Source organism: Nerophis ophidion, linkage group LG06 (genome assembly GCF_033978795.1).
Source record: "Nerophis ophidion isolate RoL-2023_Sa linkage group LG06, RoL_Noph_v1.0, whole genome shotgun sequence".
NCBI lineage: Eukaryota > Metazoa > Chordata > Actinopteri > Syngnathiformes > Syngnathidae > Nerophis > Nerophis ophidion.
In genome coordinates this window covers 53,155,041-53,172,597 of record NC_084616.1, presented here as the reverse complement: position 1 = coordinate 53,172,597, position 17,557 = coordinate 53,155,041, and the positions used below count along the sequence as shown (strand labels likewise).

Here is a 17,557-nt window from a genome sequence, read left to right as displayed (position 1 = left end):
GGTTGCATTTTTAAACTAACTATAATTTCAAAGTATTTTTTCATTACTATTTTGCACAGGGGAATCTTATTAAAATACACAAAGTTATCAAAACTTATTGTCATTGTGATTTTTCTATGATCTGGCTCCTATAATTTAGCCCAAAACCACACCAAGAATAATGCTCAATGCAAGATTTAATAGCTTATTGACTTTTATTCATTTTGTCAACAAAAATACATTTTGAAGTTCATATCGGGCAAAAAACCCAATTCATGGCACATGGAAAGGCCTGGATGCTGTATTTTGTCTGTGAGAAAAGAGGTGGGAAGTATTTAAAAGGGCTGTATGCCTGCTGAAACAGTTAGTCGAGGCTGGAACTCCACACGAGGAGCACATCAGTCAGTACGTTAGACCACATCAATGCCACGTGACTGATCTGCCAGCAGAGCCCTATCTGTGGAGTGAAACTGAATATATAAGAAGAATTGCTTTTCTTCAATGTGTGTGACAGAGGACTTGTTTTTCATTGCTAAACACTTACCAGATGACCATCTTTGTGCAAACCCTGACTCAGAGCAAGGTTAAGGTAGGTGAGAACATCTCTCATGTTTCAAGCATGTTTTCGTTGCGCTCAAATTTATCCGACGCTTATGCATGTGGTTTGATGCATCATGTCTTTGCTGAACAAATTTATGAACAACAGACTGAATGGACAAGACACATCATGAGATTGGTGACATTTCATCATGTGCTTCTTAATTTGCCACATCATTAGCTGCATTAGATTAAAACTATTTAGTATGGTAGTCACTAAGAAAGATCTTAGTGTCAATTTTCTTTCTAGAGTTGGGCTCTTTGATGTGGTTTTCCTGCTTTAAAAGTAAATCTTAGTTTGAATGGTTATGATTTTCATTTACATTTTATTATTTCTACTATTTAAATATAGCCGGTTAAAATTGGATCAAAAGAATAATAGTACATTTTTGCACTGGACATGCATGAATCTAATTAAAAACAAACAAAAAACAACAAGTAGTAAAAGTGTAAAAGTTTTTTTGTGCTTAACAATACATGAAAAAAAAAAATGTTGGCTTTCAGAATAATCTTATTTTATGTTGGAATGCATCTCATATGTTGGCCTGGCTTCAAATTAGTCATGGTTTGTATTGAGTTCTGTGTGTCTGCCTCACTTGTTGTTGGTGCAAAAATTCCATGAAAGTTGCTGGTTATGTGGGTTGCAATGGTGATTGTTGCGGAAAACTTTTATTTGCAGATTGTTTGTATGGCACATGTTCTTGCCATCATGTTCTAACCGTGAGCTTGACGGATTAAGTCCATGTGGAGCCAATTTCAGTTGCACTTTACGAAAAGTATTTGGTGGCAGGCTTCATTAGGAACAGAAAGATATATATTTTGCTTCAAAACAGATTGCACGATTTAACCACAACTCCTGGAAAATGTATTGCCAGGTTAGGTTAGTTGGGGTCACGCACCATTAAACATCAATCACTGGCAGCTTTCCAGTGGACCCAAGAATGGTTTCGAACACTGGTGTACTATTCTTAACTATGGAACCTTTAGTATGAAAAAACACTTGTTTTTATTATTTTAAATCCCCTGTTGAAGCTCAGAGACACATTGGTGTTTTCACATCCCATATTTCTAATACAGGAGTCCCAAAACCATGGCCCTTTTTTTTTCTGTCCCGTCCAGCCGCTGGTTAATAAAAACAGAATACAATGATTTGCAATTCCTTTTCAACTTATATTCAATTGAATAAACTGCAAAGACAATATATTTAATGTTTGCACAAAGGAACTTAATTTTTTTTTGCAAATAATCATTAACTTAGAATTTAATGGCAGCAACACATTGCAAAAAAGTTGGCACATAAGTATTTTTTACCACTGTGTGTAATGGCCTTTACTTTTAACAAAAGTCAGTAAACTTTTGGGAACCGAGGAGACCAATTTTTGAAGCTTTTACGGTGGCGTCCTTTCAATCAATCAATGTTTACTTATATAGCCCTAAATACGAGTGTCTCAAAAGGCTGCAAAAGCCACAACGACATCCTTGGCTCAGATCCCACATCAGAACAAGGAAAAATTCAACCCAATAGGACAATGACAAACCTTTGAGTGGACCGGGCAATGGGCATTGAGTGGCATAATATTGTGAGAGTCCAGTCCATAGTGGGGCAAGTAGGAGACCATCCCGAGCGGAGACAGGTCAGCAGGGCAGAGAGGGTGGCAGAGCAGAAAAGAAACAGCAGATCAACTGGTCTAAAAGGGGGTCTATTTAAGAGGCTAGAGCAGGGGTGCCCATTACGTCGATCGCGATCGACTGGTCGATCTCGGAGGGTGTGTCAGTCGATCTCAAGCCAGGCATTAAAAAATATACATAAAAATGAGCAATCATCAATCATACCAAGACTTCACTTTCGTCAGTTGTTTGACATTCTCGGCACCCGAGGATCTTGTGAGATGACGCTGGCTGCTGCAAGCTCATATTTAAGAAAAAAAATCACTAAAAGGGCGAACGCAGAGAAACACATTTTATTTCTAGAGACTCCGTACCTACTGTCAAAACTCTAAAGACCGACTGCACAGTTCCTGTCTTCACCATAAAAGACCTGTTTCATCCTGCCTGTGCTAACAAAATAAGAGTCTCAGAAAGCTAGCGTGCACAAGCTAGCAAGCTACGGAGTTTGATGCCAATGTATTTCTCCCCCGCCCTCAGCGACCGCTTTCTCACTTGCTTGCCCACCCGCACTCTCACTGACGTCACTCACCTGCTGCCAGACATTAAAGGGCCAGACACATATGCTACTCTCATAACAAAGTGTTTAAAAACGAGTATGCAAGTTGGACAAATGAGATGCCAAATCCAACCACTTTCATGTGGTATTGGACAGAAAGGAGGACTTTTTTTTTTCTCCATTTGAAAATGCGGACGTTATCAGCACCACTGTCTAATACCATCCATCCATCATCCATCCATCATCTTCCGCTTATCCGAGGTCGGGTCGCGGGGGCAACAGCCTAAGCAGGGAAACCCAGACTTCCCTCTCCCCAGCCACTTCGTCTAGCTCTTCCCGGGGGATCCCGAGGCGTTCCCAGGCCAGCCGGGAGACATAGTCTTCCCAACGTGTCCTGGGTCTTCCCCGTGGCCTCCTACCGGTTGGACGTGCCCTAAACACCTCCCTAGGGAGGCGTTCGGGTGGCATCCTGACCAGATGCCCGAACCACCTCATCTGGCTCCTCTCGATGTGAAGGAGCAGCGGCTTTACTTTGAGTTCCTCCCGGATGGCAGAGCTTCTCACCCTATCTCTAAGGGAGAGCCCCGCCACACGGCGGAGGAAACTCATTTCGGCCGCTTGTACCCGTGATCTTATCCTTTCGGTCATGACCCAAAGCTCATGACCATAGGTGAGGATGGGAACGTAGATCGACCGGTAAATTGAGAGCTTTGCCTTCCGGCTCAGCTCCTTCTTCACCACAACGGACCGGTACAACGTCCGCATTACTGAAGACGCCGCACCGATCCGCCTGTCGATCTCACGATCCACTCTTCCCTCACTCGTGAACAAGACTCCTAGGTACTTGAACTCCTCCACTTGGGGCAGGGTCTCCTCCCCAACCCGGAGATGGCACTCCACCCTTTTCCGGGCGAGAACCATGGACTCGGACTTGGAGGTGCTGATTCTCATTCCGGTCGCTTCACACTCGGCTGCGAACCGATCCAGCGAGAGCTGAAGATCGCGGTCAGATGAAGCCATCAGGACCACATCATCTGCAAAAAGCAGAGACCTAATCCTGCGGTTACCAAACCGGAACCCCTCAACGCCTTGACTGCGCCTAGAAATTCTGTCCATAAAAGTTATGAACAGAATCGGTGACAAAGGACAGCCTTGGCGGAGTCCAACCCTCACTGGAAATGTGTTCGACTTACTGCCGGCAATGCGGACCAAGCTCTGGCACTGATCGTACAGGGAACGGACCGCCACAATAAGACAGTCCGATACCCCATACTCTCTGAGCACTCCCCACAGGACTTCCCGAGGGACACGGTCGAATGCCTTCTCCAAGTCCACAAAGCACATGTAGACTGGTTGGGCAAACTCCCATGCACCCTCAAGAACCCTGCCGAGAGTATAGAGCTGGTCCACAGTTCCACGACCAGGACGAAAACCACACTGTTCCTCCTGAATCCGAGGTTCGACTATCCGACGTAGCCTCCTCTCCAGTACACCTGAATAAACCTTACCGGGAAGGCTGAGGAGTGTGATCCCACGATAGTTGGAACACACCCTCCGGTCCCCCTTCTTAAAGAGAGGAACCACCACCCCGGTCTGCCAATCCAGAGGTACCGCCCCCGATGTCCACGCGATGCTGCAAAGTCTTGTCAACCAAGACAGCCCCACAGCATCCAGAGCCTTAAGGAACTCCGGGCGGATCTCGTCCACCCCTGGGGCCTTGCCACCGAGGAGCTTTTTAACTACCTCAGCAACCTCAGCCCCAGAAATAGGTGAGTCCACCACAGATTCCCCAGGCACTGCTTCCTCATAGGAAGACGTGTTGGTGGGATTGAGGAGGTCTTCGAAGTATTCCTTCCACCTATCCACAACATCCGCAGTCGAGGTCAGCAGAACACCATCCGCACCATACACGGTGTTCATAGTGCACTGTTTCCCCTTCCTGAGGCGGCGGACGGTGGTCCAGAATCGCTTCGAAGCCGTCCGGAAGTCGTTTTCCATGGCTTCCCCGAACTCTTCCCATGTCCGAGTTTTCGCCTCCGCGACCGCTGAAGCTGCACACCGCTTGGCCTGTCGGTACCTGTCCACTGCCTCCGGAGTCCTATGAGCCAAAAGGACCCGATAGGACTCCTTCTTCAGTTTGACGGCATCCCTCACCGCTGGTGTCCACCAAGGGGTTTTAGGATTGCCGCCCCGACAGGCACCAACTACCTTGCGGCCACAGCTCCGATCTGCCGCCTCGACAATAGAGGTGCGGAACATGGTCCACTCGGACTCAATGTCCAGCACCTCCCTCGTGACATGTTCAAAGTTCTTCCGGAGGTGGGAATTGAAACTTTGTCTGACAGGAGACTCTGCCAGACGTTCCCAGCAGACCCTCACAATGCGTTTGGGCCTCCCAGGTCTGTCCGGCATCCTCCCCCACCATCGCAGCCAACTCACCACCAGGTGGTGATCGGTAGAAAGCTCCGCCCCTCTCTTCACCCGAGTGTCCATAACATGAGGCCGCAAATTCGATGACACAACTACAAAGTCGATCATGGAACTGCGGCCTAGGGTGTCCTGGTGCCAAGTGCACATATGGACACCCTTATGCTTGAACATGGTGTTTGTTATGGACAATTCGTGACGAGCACAAAAGTCCAATAACAAAACACCACTCGGGTTCAGATCCGGGCGGCCATTCTTCCCAATCACGCCTCTCCAGGTTTCACTGTCGTTGCCAACGTGAGCGTTGAAGTCTCCTAGTAGGACAAGGGAATCACCCGGGGGAGCACTTTCCAGTACTCCCTTGAGCGTTCCCAAAAAGGGTGGGTACTCTGAACTGCTGTTTGGTGCATAAGCACAAACAACAGTCAGGACCCGTCCCCCCACCCGAAGGCGGAGGGAGGCTACCCTTTCGTCCACCGGGTTGAACTCCAACGTACAGGCTTTGAGCCGGGGGGAAACAAGAATTGCCACCCCAGCCCGTCGCCTCTCACTGCCGGCAACGCCAGAGTGGAAGAGGGTCCAATCCCTCTCGAGAGAAGTGGTTCCAGAGCCCTTGCTGTGCGTCGAAGTGAGTCCGACTATATCCAGCCGGAATTTCTCGACTTCGCGCACTAGCTCAGGCTCTTTCCCCCCCAGTGACGTGACGTTCCACGTCCCAAGAGCTAGCTTCTGTAGCCGAGGATCGGACCGCCAAGTGCCCTGCCTTCGGCTGTCTTCCAGCTCACAATGCACCCGACCTCTATGGCCCCTGCTATGGGTGGTGAGCCCATTGGAGGGGTGACCCACGTTGCCTCTTCGGGCTGTGCCCGGCCGGGCCCCATGGGAACAGGCCCGGCCACCAGGCGCTCGCCATCGTGCCCCACCTCCGGGCCTGGCTCCAGAGGGGGGCCCCGGTGACCCGCGTCCGGGCGAGGGAAACCTGGGTCCATGATGTTTCTTCTTCATAAAGGTCTTCGAGCTGCTCTTTGTCTGATCCCTCACCTAGAACCTGTTTGCCTTGGGAGACCCTACCAGGGGGCTTTATGCCCCCGGACAACATAGCTCCTAGGATAATTGGGACACGCAAACTCCTCTACCACGATAAGGTTGCAGCTCAGAGAGGAGCTGCAACCTACTGTCTAATACCAATCAATGCAAGTCATCAGAATCAAATACACCAACTTATATTCTTGTCTTCATGAAAGAAAGGAATCTATTTGTGTTAAACATGCTTGTATTATCATTAAACACCATTAACTTGTTGACAAAAATGTCTCTTTCATAAATAAATAAATATAAATTATAAATAGGAATGAGGTAGATCTCCTCGACTTGGTCAATTGAAAAGTAGCTCGCCTGCAGAAAAAGTGTGAGCGCCCCTGGGCTAGAGTATACTAATGAGTTTTAAAATGTTACTTAAATGCTTCTACTGAGGTAGCATCTCTAACTGTTACCGGTAAGGCATTCCATAGTACTGGAGCCCGAATAGAAAACGCTCTATAGCCCGCAGACCTTTTTTGGGCACTGGGAATCACTAATAAGCCGGAGTTCTTTGAACGCAGATTTCTTGCCGGGACATATGGTACTGTAACAAACAGTTCAGGGTGTCCCTCCAGTGTTGCCGTAAGGCTGTGACGTAAGAGGTCTATATAAAGGCGGGTTGTTGAAGAAGGTGATAGATGGGTATGGAGATAGGTGTAAAGAAGGGAACAATAAAGTGGTGGAGACCGGACCTGCTCTCATGACTCCCTTTTATTATTTTATTTTATCAGTACCCAAATTATGCGAACCCAGGACACTCGGCTACAGTACAATACAATCGGCAAGATAGGATGGAGCTAGACCGTGTAGTATTTTATACGTAATTAGTAAAACCTTAAAGTCACATCTTAAGTGCACATGAAGCCAGTGCAGGTGAGCCAGTATAGGCGTAATATGATCAAACTTTGTTGTTCTTTTCAAAAGTCTAGTAGCCGCATTTTGTACCAACTGTAATCTTTTAATGCTAGACATAGTGACACCCATAAAAAATATAGTACAGTAATCGAGACGAGACGTAATGAACTCATGAATAATGATTTCAGCGTCGCTAGTAGACAAAATGTTTATAAAAGCCCTAATAAAAAAAATCAAAACACCTCCATTAGGATTTTGTATGCACAATGTAAGTATATGTGTAATATAGTAACGGGCACATTTATAATAACATTCAATATTTATGTATTTTGCTCATTATAAGCATACATGCCGCAAAATCCTGGAATAATAACACTTTTATAGAATATGTTGTTTTTTTTATATTTGAAGATGAATGTGCCTATGAGTGTTTTCATTCATCAGATTATTGTTATTATCATGGCATACAAATGATGAGTTGTCTCAAAGACATTTGGCCTCTCATCTGTGTAGTTTTTATCAGTTAGACTTAGCTTGGACAGATCTAGTCTGAGCGCTTGGTGCCAAGGTCTTTACTACTGTATATGAGGAGGAGCGTATGCACAGGGATGCTTTTGTTCTTTTTTGCTGTAAAATAAATAAATGAATGATAAATGGGTTGTACTTGTATAGCGCTTTTCTACCTTCAAGGTACTCAAAGCGCTTTGACACTACTTCCACATTTACCCATTCACACACACATTCACACAGTGATGGAGGGAGCTGCCATGCAAGGCGCCAACCAGCACCCATCAGGAGCAAGGGTGAAGTGTCTTGCTCAGGACACAACGGACGTGACGAAGTTTGTACTAGGTGGGATTTGAACCAGGGACCCTCGGGTTGCGCACGGCCACTCTCCCACTGCGCCAAAATAAGAATGTGTCCATTAAGAAATGGTAACCATGGAATCAAATCGTTCATAAACCATAACAAATCTTATTGAATAATTCCTACACTGAATCGAATCGTGTCAAATCGTTCACACAATAATCGAATCGCATCGAATCATTTTGTTTTATAAATAAATCATTATTGAATAGATAGATAGATAGATAGATAGATAGATAGATAGATAGATAGATAGATAGATGGATAGATAGATGGGTAGATGGGTGGGTGGATGGATGGATGGATGGATGGACGGACGGACGGACGGACGGACGGACAAACAGACAGAGGGACAGACAGACAGATAGATAGATGGATAGTACTTTACTGATTCCTTTAGGAGAGTTCCCTCAGGAAAATCAAATTACATCGTAACCAATGTATTGAGATGAAATTATATTCTACGTCACAAAGAGATTTACATCCCTAGCAGAATATTATGTTGACCATTAAATAAAAAAATGGAGATGGGCATGACACCTAGACAGTAGATATGACAACAGACGGACACACAAGACAACAGAAAATCATCCAATAAAAAGGAGTGTAACAAAGAAGAAATTAACAGAACAGAGTGTCATTGCTTGGCAGAGAATAGCTCAAGATAGAACAAAATGGAAAATTGGTTAAGAGACCTTCCTCCTGCAGTGGAGTGAAATAGGCTGAATAAAAAGAAGAAGAAGAAGAAGAAGAGTACCTCTCCTTGGCTCTGTTATAAGCGGACTTTTATTTAAGTTTACTTACGAGTTATGATGCATTAAAAAAAAAATACATCCATCGTTATGTTGTGTTAAAGGCCTACTGAAACCCACTACTACCCACCACGCAGTCTGATAGTTTATATATCAATGATGAAATATTAACATTGCAACACATGCCAATACGGCCTTTTTAGTTTACTAATTTACAGTTTTAAATTTCCCGGGAGTTTCATCTTGAAAACGTCGTGTAATGACGACGTAAACGCGTGACGTAACAGGGTTTTAGGAAGAGTGAGCGCTACGCACACACACAGGTAAAAGTTGTCTGCTTTAAAGGCATAATTACACAGTATTTTGGACATCTGTGTTACTGAATCTTTTGCAATTTGTTCAATTAATATTGGAGAAGTCAAAGTAGAAAGATGGAGTTGGGAAGCTTCAGCCTTTAGCCACAAAAACACACGGTGATACCTTGTTTAAAATTCCCGGAGGTGAAAATTTACTATGGATCACAGCGCGGTCAAGCCAACATGGATCCCGACCAAATGTCAACCAGGAGGTTTTGGTGAGAAAATTGTGGTTAAAAAGTCACTTCTTACCGGATAAAAGCTGAGGTTGTGCCGTCCATAGCTGCCGTTGACTCGCCTGAGACACTGCGCGTCAACACCTGGCCGTGGACACACCCTTCCGACTATCAGGTACTATTTAACTCACTAAAACACTAGCAACACAATAGAAAGATAAGAGATTTCCCAGAATTATCCTAGTAAATGTCTTTAAAAACATCGGAATACGTCCCAATGCTATGGCGTTTTTTTTTTTTAACTCGTTTTTTTTTTTTTTCTAGTCCGTAGCTATCAATATCCTCAAACACAAATTTTTTCATCCTCGCTCAAATTAATGGGGACATTTTTGGTTTTCTCGGTCCGAATAACTGTTTTTGTTGGAGGCTCTCATTAAAATCAATGTGAATATATGAGGAGCCATCAACATGTGACGTCATCCTCTGCGACTTCCGGTAAAGGCAAGGCTTTTTCAGAAAGTACCAAAATGGCCAAACTTTATCGTGGATGTTCTCTACTAAATCCTTTCAGCAAAAATATGGCAATATCGCGAAATGATCAAGTATGACACATAGAATGGACCTGCTATTCCCGTTTAAATAAGAAAATCTGATTTCAGTAGGCCTTTAATGATTGTTAACGATAGGGAAAATTCCCAAAAAAGTGCAGTGCCCATTTAAGATCATAACGAATTTGAGAGGCTACAAACTAGAATTAACGGCTTGTACCATCCAGACTGCCTTTAATGTACTTATTTCCACATTTTAACCTATTTAGAGAACTCCCCACAGGTTTCACAGTTATTTAAAAAAATATTCACAATTGTAAAGCACAAGTCTCATCCTAAGTTTACCCAGTCAACAACAATAATGGCAAATATGATCACAGCAGTTTCTTTGTTCAGACATCTTTCACACTAAATCCGACAAGTAGATTGGTGCTGGCCGCTGATGCTACATAAACAACCATTGTCTGGTGATGGGATAGCATGTGTTGGTGTTACACATAGGTGTGTAACATTGGCATTGCTGACAACCATCATGTCTTGCAGATGGCTCTTTGGTCAAGAAGGCTTTTTTTTTCTTGACAGAATAGTGATTCAATTATGGAAAATATTTGAAGAATTCTGAAAAATATTTGTGCAAATAAGTTTATTATCTTCATAATGCTATTCTTTGAGAAGTTTCTGCAGATGATACAAACATTGCAAACACGATAAGTGAATGCAATGGCTATTCAACTGGTGACTTATAGACTTGTATAAGTCATCTCCACATCATACATGTAGTACATAATATACATACATATCTCCAGTGAATAGTCATGTGCTCAATGGTTATATTAATAGTTCACAAAAAAGAAAAGAAAATTGAATTGAGAAAATTAAATTAAATCAAACATACCTCAAAAGGGTAATGGGAAGAACAATAATTTTTTGGGGGAGTTTTCCCCATTCTTTACACAGTTACTTTAACAAATATCCAGTTTAATCTGAAACACATTTCATCACATTCATCTGGTTCCACATAACTCAATTTACCCAGAACAATGTGCTTACAATTTTCAATATATCACCATAAGTAAGTCATATCATTATTTCATACTCATGTTCAAAATGAGCCTAAACCTAACTATACCGAACCAAAATATTAGATTTGTACAATTTCTTAAAATTCGCAAAGTTTGAAAAGTGTTCAGCTTTAGTTCAAAACTTGGGAGACAACGTTTTGAACCAACTGTAAAGACATTGGTAGGTCCTCGAATTGTCATTTTAATATTGGTAGCAAACGTAGACCAGTCGGGATTGTGATTTACATTCCTGAGGGATTCCTCAAAGCACTCCTTTGAGTCCTCTTTTTTGGCAATTACACATTTTTTTCTAATCAATCAATCAATCAATCAATTAATCAAAATGCATGCCTATAGCTATTCTCTGATCTAAACCTATATCTGAGTAAAGAACATCTCAAAAGATCCCATCTGGGAGAAAAGAAGATACCTTGAGAAGGGAAGGCAGATGTAGGGAACCCCCACTGGCATGGGGTTTCCTGAAAAACACATTTATGCTGCTCTTGGTTACAATAACTCGGTGTCAAATGGTAAGCAGTGTGAGCAAAGCTTTGTGTAAGAAGTACAAATGGCTGAGTGAAACAGCAACAACTGGCCACAATAAGCCAATCAATACACTTAAATGCTATTGATAAATTGAATGAGAGAGCTGTAAAATTGTTTTGCTAATTCTGATTGACAGTGTAAAAGAAGTTCATTTAGTCAAGCCTGATAATCAAGGAAACAATGAAATTATTTTATTCTCTGGCCTTGTTTTCTAACACAATGGTTGTTCAAAATATTTGTGCATTCAAATCCTTACATATAAACTGTAGTTTTCTCAGCACAAAATAAATGATTTTTGCAAGAGAATTAAAGACCAGATTGGTTCATAGCTCTTGGTTGCTGTGAGGACAGCTTTATATCACTCACAAGCAGGGGCGGTTCTAGGCATGGTTATATGAGGGGGCAGTCAGAAATGTGAAGGGGGCATTATGTGTACACATCATGCTCCAGCTCTTTTTTTTCTGTGCTTATAGTAACGATGCTTTCTTCATTGAAATGGGTCTTTAGCTATGTGTCCAACCCCAACTTGGAGTAGTGGATTGCACTTTCTCAGGCCTCTACCTTCAGACCCGTCCAACTTGGGTGTCCCACCTGAAGACTAAGCTCCTGCTGGTATAGCTCTTACGGTCACTGAGGCACGCAAACCCCCTGACCACAATAAGGTGGCAATCCCTCAGGGGGGGGCAACATTAACAGCGCTGCCATATTTTTGACAGGGGAAACAGAAGCAGGCGTCTCGCACCACAGAATACTCTAGCCATGGTCGTGTGCGGTACCAGGCAGGATTGAATGATCTTAATGTTGTACCAAATGCACGCTTTGGGTAGCCACCCAGTATTGGCTGAGATGGTGCGTTGCCATTTAAGTCACTGGGTAGCTGAGCAGGCTGCTTTGGGGGAGCGCTTGTTGGGGGGACGGAGGGAGCTGGTGCAGGAGAAACAGTGCTTGCTGGTGCTAAAGGTGCAGTATTGCTAGCTGCTGTCCCTGATGTACTAGCAGTAGCATAATTGCTACTACTACTACATGCAGGAGCAGGACTAGACTTTTGAAATGCTCTGAAAAATGGATGCATTACAGAGCATTAACTTTCTCTTTGTGAGCTGCTGGAAGCTGGAGTAGAAAATAAGTAAGCTTGAACAACAACAGAAAAAACCTGCTGTGATTACATGAAGAAAAACAACAACAGCTCAGGACTACAGCCTGGGGTGGGGCTTTACGTAGGGGTCTGTCAGACACAGGTCACTTGTTTTCAGTTTGTCACATGCAGTGGACGTGGGCACTCATCTGGGCACAAAATTCATTCTCTCCAATGTATGTGTGTCGCCAACTTGCTTGTAAATTGATGAAAACGGCAGTGTTTTTATTTTTAGGTGTCTTGGTCGTATCAAATGAAACTTATAATTTGTTTATTACAAAATGTAGATTGAAACATTAAAGGTTGACTATGTAGAATTACAAGAAAAACAACAGAAAAATAATTCCAACAGTCGATTGCCAGACCGTTGCTAAGTAAAACGGGCCATTGCTAGGGACTCCGCTCTGAACAGAGGACGGCAGAGGAGGACTGCTACGCAGGATATATACCTTATGTTTCATTTTTACCCTCATTAACAGCATAACAAATGACTTGTAGCTTGTTACAGGGACAGTGGAGGCTCTCTGCCTTCCAAACCACTGCTGCTCAGGGCCTCCGCTGTCACTGCTCTCGTCAAGTTGTAAAAAAAAAAAAAAAAAAAAAACGGAACTCTGTAGCATCGAAAGTCCGCGACGATAAACGCGTTTATGACAGATAAACCACACAAGTACACTCATCCTAACAAGTATATGATAAATGTAGACAACTTTTCCTTTTCTTTTACTTTCATACTGCAACAGTGATTGGATGTTTACTGAGGGCTGAGGGGTGTGTGTGCCTATGCGGGTGTGTGTCTGCTGTGCAGCCTGTGGAATGTGGAATGTTGAATACACGCACAGCGGAGGGAGGGATGAGAGGGAAGCCGACACTATATCGTGTGTGTCCCTTTTTCGGCGGATTTTTCCGCTAGTGCAGATAATTTTGTCAACTTGTAATGTAGTAATTTTGTGAGTTTATTAAAATTTGCTTTCTCAAATTTTGATTTGAGGGGGCAAGACATTTATTTAAGGGGGCTCTGCCCCCTCTTGCCCCTGCGTAGAGCCGGTCATGCTCACAAGACATGTATGTATAGACACTGATGGTGCTGTAACATGTTGTGATGCCTAAGATCCCAAAGTGGGTTGCACAAACACCCCGGGGTAGGTTAATTGTCAAAAGAGATACGTGAATGAATGGAATAAAAAACAAAAACAGTGTAACTACTTTCATGTTACACAGTGCAATTGTTTGAACAGTACCTGCATAGCACTAGGAGGCCAGTGTTTTATTTAACCTGCAAAAACTGGATGAAAAGAGGCGCACATGAAGTTGTTCTATGTTGTTGTACGGGTTGTATTAATAAATGAGTGTTTTTGATAGTTATGTTGCAGATTGATAGTTTTATCGTAACAATTTAAGTTTTATTGTCTGCTAAATAAAAGCTTGTCTTCTTACTTGGTGCTGTGATTGTCATGTCTTGTTGATCATGTCTTGTTGGGTTATGTTCTGTTGACCTTTAGACTCTTTAAGTTCCTGTTTTTTCACTCCCTGTTTTGTCGCCATGACGACCAATCAGTTCACCTGTCCTCACGACTCAGGCCCCTGATTCATTTGAACTCACGCACCTGTTTTCAATCACCACATCACTATTCATGCCTGTCATTTTCTGTTGGTCGTCCTGGCGTCATTGTGTTTGTTTCATGCTCGGTTCTTGCCGCAGTAAGTCTTGCTTGTCAAGTATGTTCCTTTGTTATTCAACCAGTTTATTTTGTTGTTTAGTTCATGTTTCATGCTTCAAGTTGTTTTTGCCTCCGACATGTGCGCGCCTTTTGTTTGTACCTTTTTTTAGTCAAGATTAAATCATGTTTTACTTACATGCCATGTCCCGAGTAGTCCGTCTGCCTTCGTGGGAGAACGATTCCGCAGCAAGCCGCGACCCCCCCCCCCATCGTGACAGAAAAAAACAGATTTAATCTAGACTAAAAAAAGGCATGGACAAAAGGCCCGCACCAGGCGTAGGCAAAAACAACTTGGGGCATGAAAGATCAACTAAACAAGGCAATAAACTGTGGTATATATATATATATATATATATATATATATATATATATTTTTTTTTTTTGACTTATTATTATTATTAGTATTATTGTTATATATATATATATATATATATATATATATATATATATATATATACTATATTGCCAAAAGTATTTGCCACCGATCCAAATGATGAGAATCAGGTGTCCTAATCACTTGGCCCTGTGTATAAAATCAAGCACAGAGGCATGGAAACTTTTTCTACAAACATTTGTGAAAGAATGGGCCACTCTCAGTGATTTCCAGCGTAGAACTGTCATAGGATGCCACCTGTGCAACAAATCCAGTCATGACATTTCCTTGCAAAGTCAACTGTCGGCTTTATTATAATGAAATTGAAGAGTTTGGAAACAGCAACTCAGCCATCAAGTGGTAGGCCACGTAAAGTGACAGAGAGGGGTCAGCGGAAGTCAACGGAAGTGATATATATATATATATATATATATATATATATATATATATATATATATATGTAGCTGAAATAGGCGCCAGCGCCCCCCGCGACCCCAAAAGGGAATAAGCGGTAGAAAATGGATGGATGGATGGATATATATATATATATATATATATATATATATATATATATATATATATATATATATATGTATATATATATATATATATATATATATATATATATATAATTTTTATTTTTTTTTTCTTCACTTTTATCCTGCAGCCCATGACATAATGCAACGAAATTTCGTTCTCATCTGTACTGTACAGTTCAAATTTGAATGACAATAAAAATTCTAAGTCTTCATTAATTCCAAAAACTCATCCCGACTTTTTTTCATTACTGATTATTACTCACTGCAGACTTTATGATAGCCAACCAAACATTAAAACACCGCTTACTGTACCATATCTGCTGTCACTAGGACACTGACAGAGAGAATCTTGTTATATTCTCGTTTCGATGAAGAATGACTCGCAAAAAAAGGCATTGGAACCGAGGGGTTTTTTGTGTCTTTCTCGCCCTTACCGAGTCTAAGTTGGCTGTTAAAGTGTACCAAATTGTCCGTTTTCGTCTTCCTTCTACTATCCAGGTGAGAGACATTATTTATGATCTATCATACACTTCCAAAAGCTCCAAGGTGGAAGAAGCAGCTCACCAGCTGATAATGTTAATATAATTACACACACTAATGATCATGGCACTGCTATAAATCGTTTGTCTGCGTTAGCGCTCATAATAACAATATCAGTAATACTTGGATTATATTCAAGTCACAAAATGTAAGTGAATATTGTCTGTCTATCTGTCTATTGTCTATTGTCTATTGTCTATTGTCTATTGTCTATTGTCTGTCTATCTGTGTTTACCCTGCGATGAGGTGGCGACTTTCACAGTATCATGTTAGACCCGCTCGACATCCATTGCTTTCCTCCTCTCCAAGGTTCTCATAGTCATCATTGTCACCGACGTCCCACTGGGTGTGAGTTTTCCTTGCCCTTATGTGGGCCTACCGAGGATTTCGTAGTGGTTTGTGCAGCCCTTTGAGACACTAGTGATTTAGGGCTATATAAGTAAACATTGATTGATTGATTGATTGACTTGTCCAGGGTGTACACCTCCTTCCGCCAGATTGTAGCTGAGATAGGCTCCAGCACCTACCGCGATCCCGAAGGGAATAAGCGGTAGAAAATGGATGGATGGTTGGGATGGAAAATTTAAATGGTGGTCTTTGGATAATTATGGGCTTCATGGGCAGTACGGAGGACCTCCCATTGGTTTTATTGTGAGCAGACTTTTATTTACATGTTAAAAAGCAAAAAAAAAAATAGATCCGTCGTCTTGTCTTTCATATTGATTGTAAACAACAGTGCAGTTCCCCTCTTTTGTTTTCTGTTTGTTATAGTTTATTTGCACAATGAGCGAGAAAGGTTCTTTGGATTAGGATATACAAATGTATGCAATGCATATATTATATAATACAATACCAATGGTTATTGACTAACACATTATTAATATTATCTACAAAATGGCATCATTTCTGCAGTGATAAAACTGTAATGTGTTTTAAATCTAATGTAGGACATCAGGCCCGTCTGATGACGCTGGCAGGCCGCACTTGGCCCAGGGGCGATATGTTGGACACCAGTGGTTTAAATAAATTATGCTATATAAATGGATGAATTACATCTTCACATTATTATCATAATAATATTATAACCCAATGTAATTATTTATTAATAGTGTAAACATGTATACTAAATGACAACGTTTTCTAATATAGCCTAATTCGAAAGTTTCGACACACTTTCAAAACATATGCATAGTTTGATGGTAAGAATATATTAAACAAGTTTCCATCGTTAGTTGTCCATGTGTTTATTACTCCATGTATTACGCATGTGTATGGGGTGCCAAATGTAAAAGTTCAGTCACACTTTTCCAGCAGATATATTACTCACTTTTCTCAGATTTAGCTTTTATATATCACATTTAAGTTTAAATGTTGAGTCTCAATATTATTTTAAAACTTTACTCTAAAGTTTAACCATAAATATAAATATATGTGTTAAATATTAACTTAATTCCAGAATCTAAACCTATAGGTTAAATCTAAACCGAAATGTTGAATGTTAATCGAAATCTAAATGTGCGCTAAATGTTAGATATAAACCTACATGTTGAATCGAAACCTAAATCTTGAATTGGAAACCTATATGTAAAATACAAATGTAAATGTCAAATCTAGCACTAAATCTCCCGCCAAATGTAGAGATGAATATTTATGGGATGCCATATTCCTGTCACGGTTTGTCACACCACGCAATGCCCTATTTTGAGTTTCCTGGTGATTTTCTGAGTTTAGTATTCCTTTCAGTAATGCGCTCTTATTTCGGGGGCACTTCTTGCATTGTTGGTGTTTTTCTGTAACCGCTTTACGTCTGCCTCCGAGCACTTTTCACCTCACTTGTTTTCTGT

At 41.8% G+C, this 17,557-nt stretch overlaps 1 protein-coding gene across 3 annotated transcripts in view; it reads left to right on the top strand.

The window, feature by feature from the left end:
- The first annotated feature begins 358 nt into the window (after positions 1 to 358).
- csf1b (colony stimulating factor 1b (macrophage)) overlaps positions 359 to 17,557 on the top strand; it is a 47,645-nt gene continuing 30,446 nt past the window's right edge. For 2 of the 3 annotated variants that reach the window (XM_061904215.1, XM_061904214.1), the window contains exon 1: positions 359 to 568. In XM_061904215.1, the coding sequence (XP_061760199.1) occupies positions 527 to 568 (42 nt within the window). In that variant the 5' untranslated portion in view covers positions 359 to 526. Of the gene's footprint in view, positions 573 to 17,557 lie in introns of all 3 variants that reach the window. The other variant, XM_061904216.1, reaches the window with a different exon arrangement.